Source organism: Austrofundulus limnaeus, unplaced genomic scaffold (genome assembly GCF_001266775.1).
Source record: "Austrofundulus limnaeus strain Quisiro unplaced genomic scaffold, Austrofundulus_limnaeus-1.0 Scaffold134, whole genome shotgun sequence".
Classification (NCBI taxonomy): domain Eukaryota; kingdom Metazoa; phylum Chordata; class Actinopteri; order Cyprinodontiformes; family Rivulidae; genus Austrofundulus; species Austrofundulus limnaeus.
Genome location: NW_013952536.1, coordinates 314,045 through 316,038, shown reverse-complemented (window position 1 = coordinate 316,038; position 1,994 = coordinate 314,045). Strand labels below are relative to the sequence as shown.

Below are 1,994 nucleotides of genomic sequence, written 5' to 3'. Positions count from 1 at the left end.
TATATATATATATAGACACACACACACACACACATAAACTTGGAAAAGATAAAATATGCTTTAACAATTGTTTAAAGAAATTTGTTTATCCATACCAGGTGGAGCTTGTCGTCTTCAATCCAGTGAGCCCAGCCTCGGTTCTTTTTCTCTCCAAGCTGTTCACACACCAGTTTGTTGTCCTGCCAGACCACCAGTGACTGCACAGATGGCGAAAAGAAAGAGAGAGAAATGGAGATTAAATCACATTCGCACAGACATTTTTATACAAAAACACTTGTGACTGTTGGGCTTAGTTCCACACTCCTGGCTGTCCTCACCTTGACGTGCCTGTTGTCCAGGCCCTTCGTAAACTCCTGAAACTCACAGTCAACTTTGAAGGAGATGGTGTAGTTTCGAAAGGTGCTGAGAGTTTTGATGATGAACAGGTCGCCCTGCTGCTCGATCACCTTCCTCTGCTTCAGCTTCAGAGCAATCTTTCGCAGGTTGGAGCTGATGCCTAGAATTGTAGAAGGGAAAAACTACTTACAAAGTCTCGTGCACGCCACAAACACTGCTCCTCCCTTCTATTTGCAGTATTTTGTGTTTGATAAAAGTATAGGTGCAAGTTTTTTTACAGAGTATTAAATAAATAGCTCAAACCATTGAACAATTTTTAATGCCAGGTTAGTTTTTTTAAAAATAAGACATGCTTGAAGTACTCACCAAGTGCTATCATGTAACCCTCAAAGTTGACATTGCTGATCATGTCCCACGTACCAGAGAAACTGGCCGGCATATTGATTACTCTTCCTTTTCTCAGAGATGTGTACGTGAAGATAACTCGCTGATGTGCTGCAGACCTCTGACACCTGCTTAAATATGCTTTTTTTTAGTTCCTATGATAATAACAGAAGGCGTGTCCTGCCCTGGTTGGTTGTCAAGTGAAGACCACGTAATGTCCAGGAGGGGTTCTCATCACTTTCGAGGTGTAAATGGAATTTTTAACGTGTCGGACAGGTTCTCGGTATTCTTAGTTCACTAACAAGAAAACTGTTTTCCTCCTGTGTTAAAATGGAAAAATAAATAAATAAATGGAAAAACACACTAGGTGTCTCCTGATATAGAAAAAATATAACTGCAGATTTGCACAAAAGTAAGTGCAAGATAAAATAAAAATCCATCACAATTCCTGCCACGGTTAATAAAAATGGTACTTTTTTTAAGTTTCATGCAAATCACAAAACAACGAAATAAAAAAAAAGAGGCAAAAGTTTATCGATTCTGTTTGCATCTGAGCCATGTATTAAACTGATTCCCCCACCGATTTTGCAGTATTTTCATTAAAATGGCAACACTTGTGTCAAAAAAAAGAGGTAATACTGACATCAGCGGCATGTCGCACAGGAAGAACACTCATTCACCATAAGATGAACATCACTACGCTTGTCTAAACCTTTTTTTTTTTTTTTGGATGGCCTCCCTTCTCCCCTCATAGCCATCCTCTCCACACCATTATGTTTTGTTTTGTTTTTTTGTGAAGAGAAAATATATAGAGAGAAAAACAGAGAGAGAAGTAATTAGAAAGATAGAAAGACTGAAATAGCGATTAGGAGTATATTAAATATACAACAACAAAACACAGGACCACACACCCAACATCTGTCCACTCAACTGAAAAATAAATGGATAAATACAGAGGGCATATATAAAAATACACACATACCCATACATATATAAAGATATACATACATACATGCCTACATTCATAAATATTGTCAGTATATACACAGACATATATACACACTCAGTGACCTGTCAGAACCCCCGGATCAGAACACCTGTCTGTGAGCAGTTGTGAACATGCGTGTATATACAAGATTTCTCCAATGGAATATTTAATAGTGACTGTGGAGGACCAAGACCCAACCCCCAAGACACGAGGCAGACATAGGGAAGACCAGAGTCCAAGGGCCTGAGAGGAATCCCGAGCACAGAGCCCCATGGAGCACCCGCAC

General features: G+C 39.4%; 1 protein-coding gene across 1 annotated transcript in view; it reads right to left on the bottom strand.

The window, feature by feature from the left end:
* The window catches only part of nmnat1 (nicotinamide nucleotide adenylyltransferase 1), a 7,970-nt gene that overhangs the window by 1,613 nt on the left and 4,363 nt on the right, over nucleotides 1-1,994 (bottom strand). The window contains exons 5-7 of the mRNA XM_014015735.1: nucleotides 703-864; nucleotides 318-496; nucleotides 96-197 (exon numbers count right to left, since the gene is read on the bottom strand). Of these exons, the coding sequence (XP_013871189.1) occupies nucleotides 96-197; nucleotides 318-496; nucleotides 703-864 (443 nt within the window). The remainder of the gene's footprint in view (nucleotides 1-95; nucleotides 198-317; nucleotides 497-702; nucleotides 865-1,994) is intronic.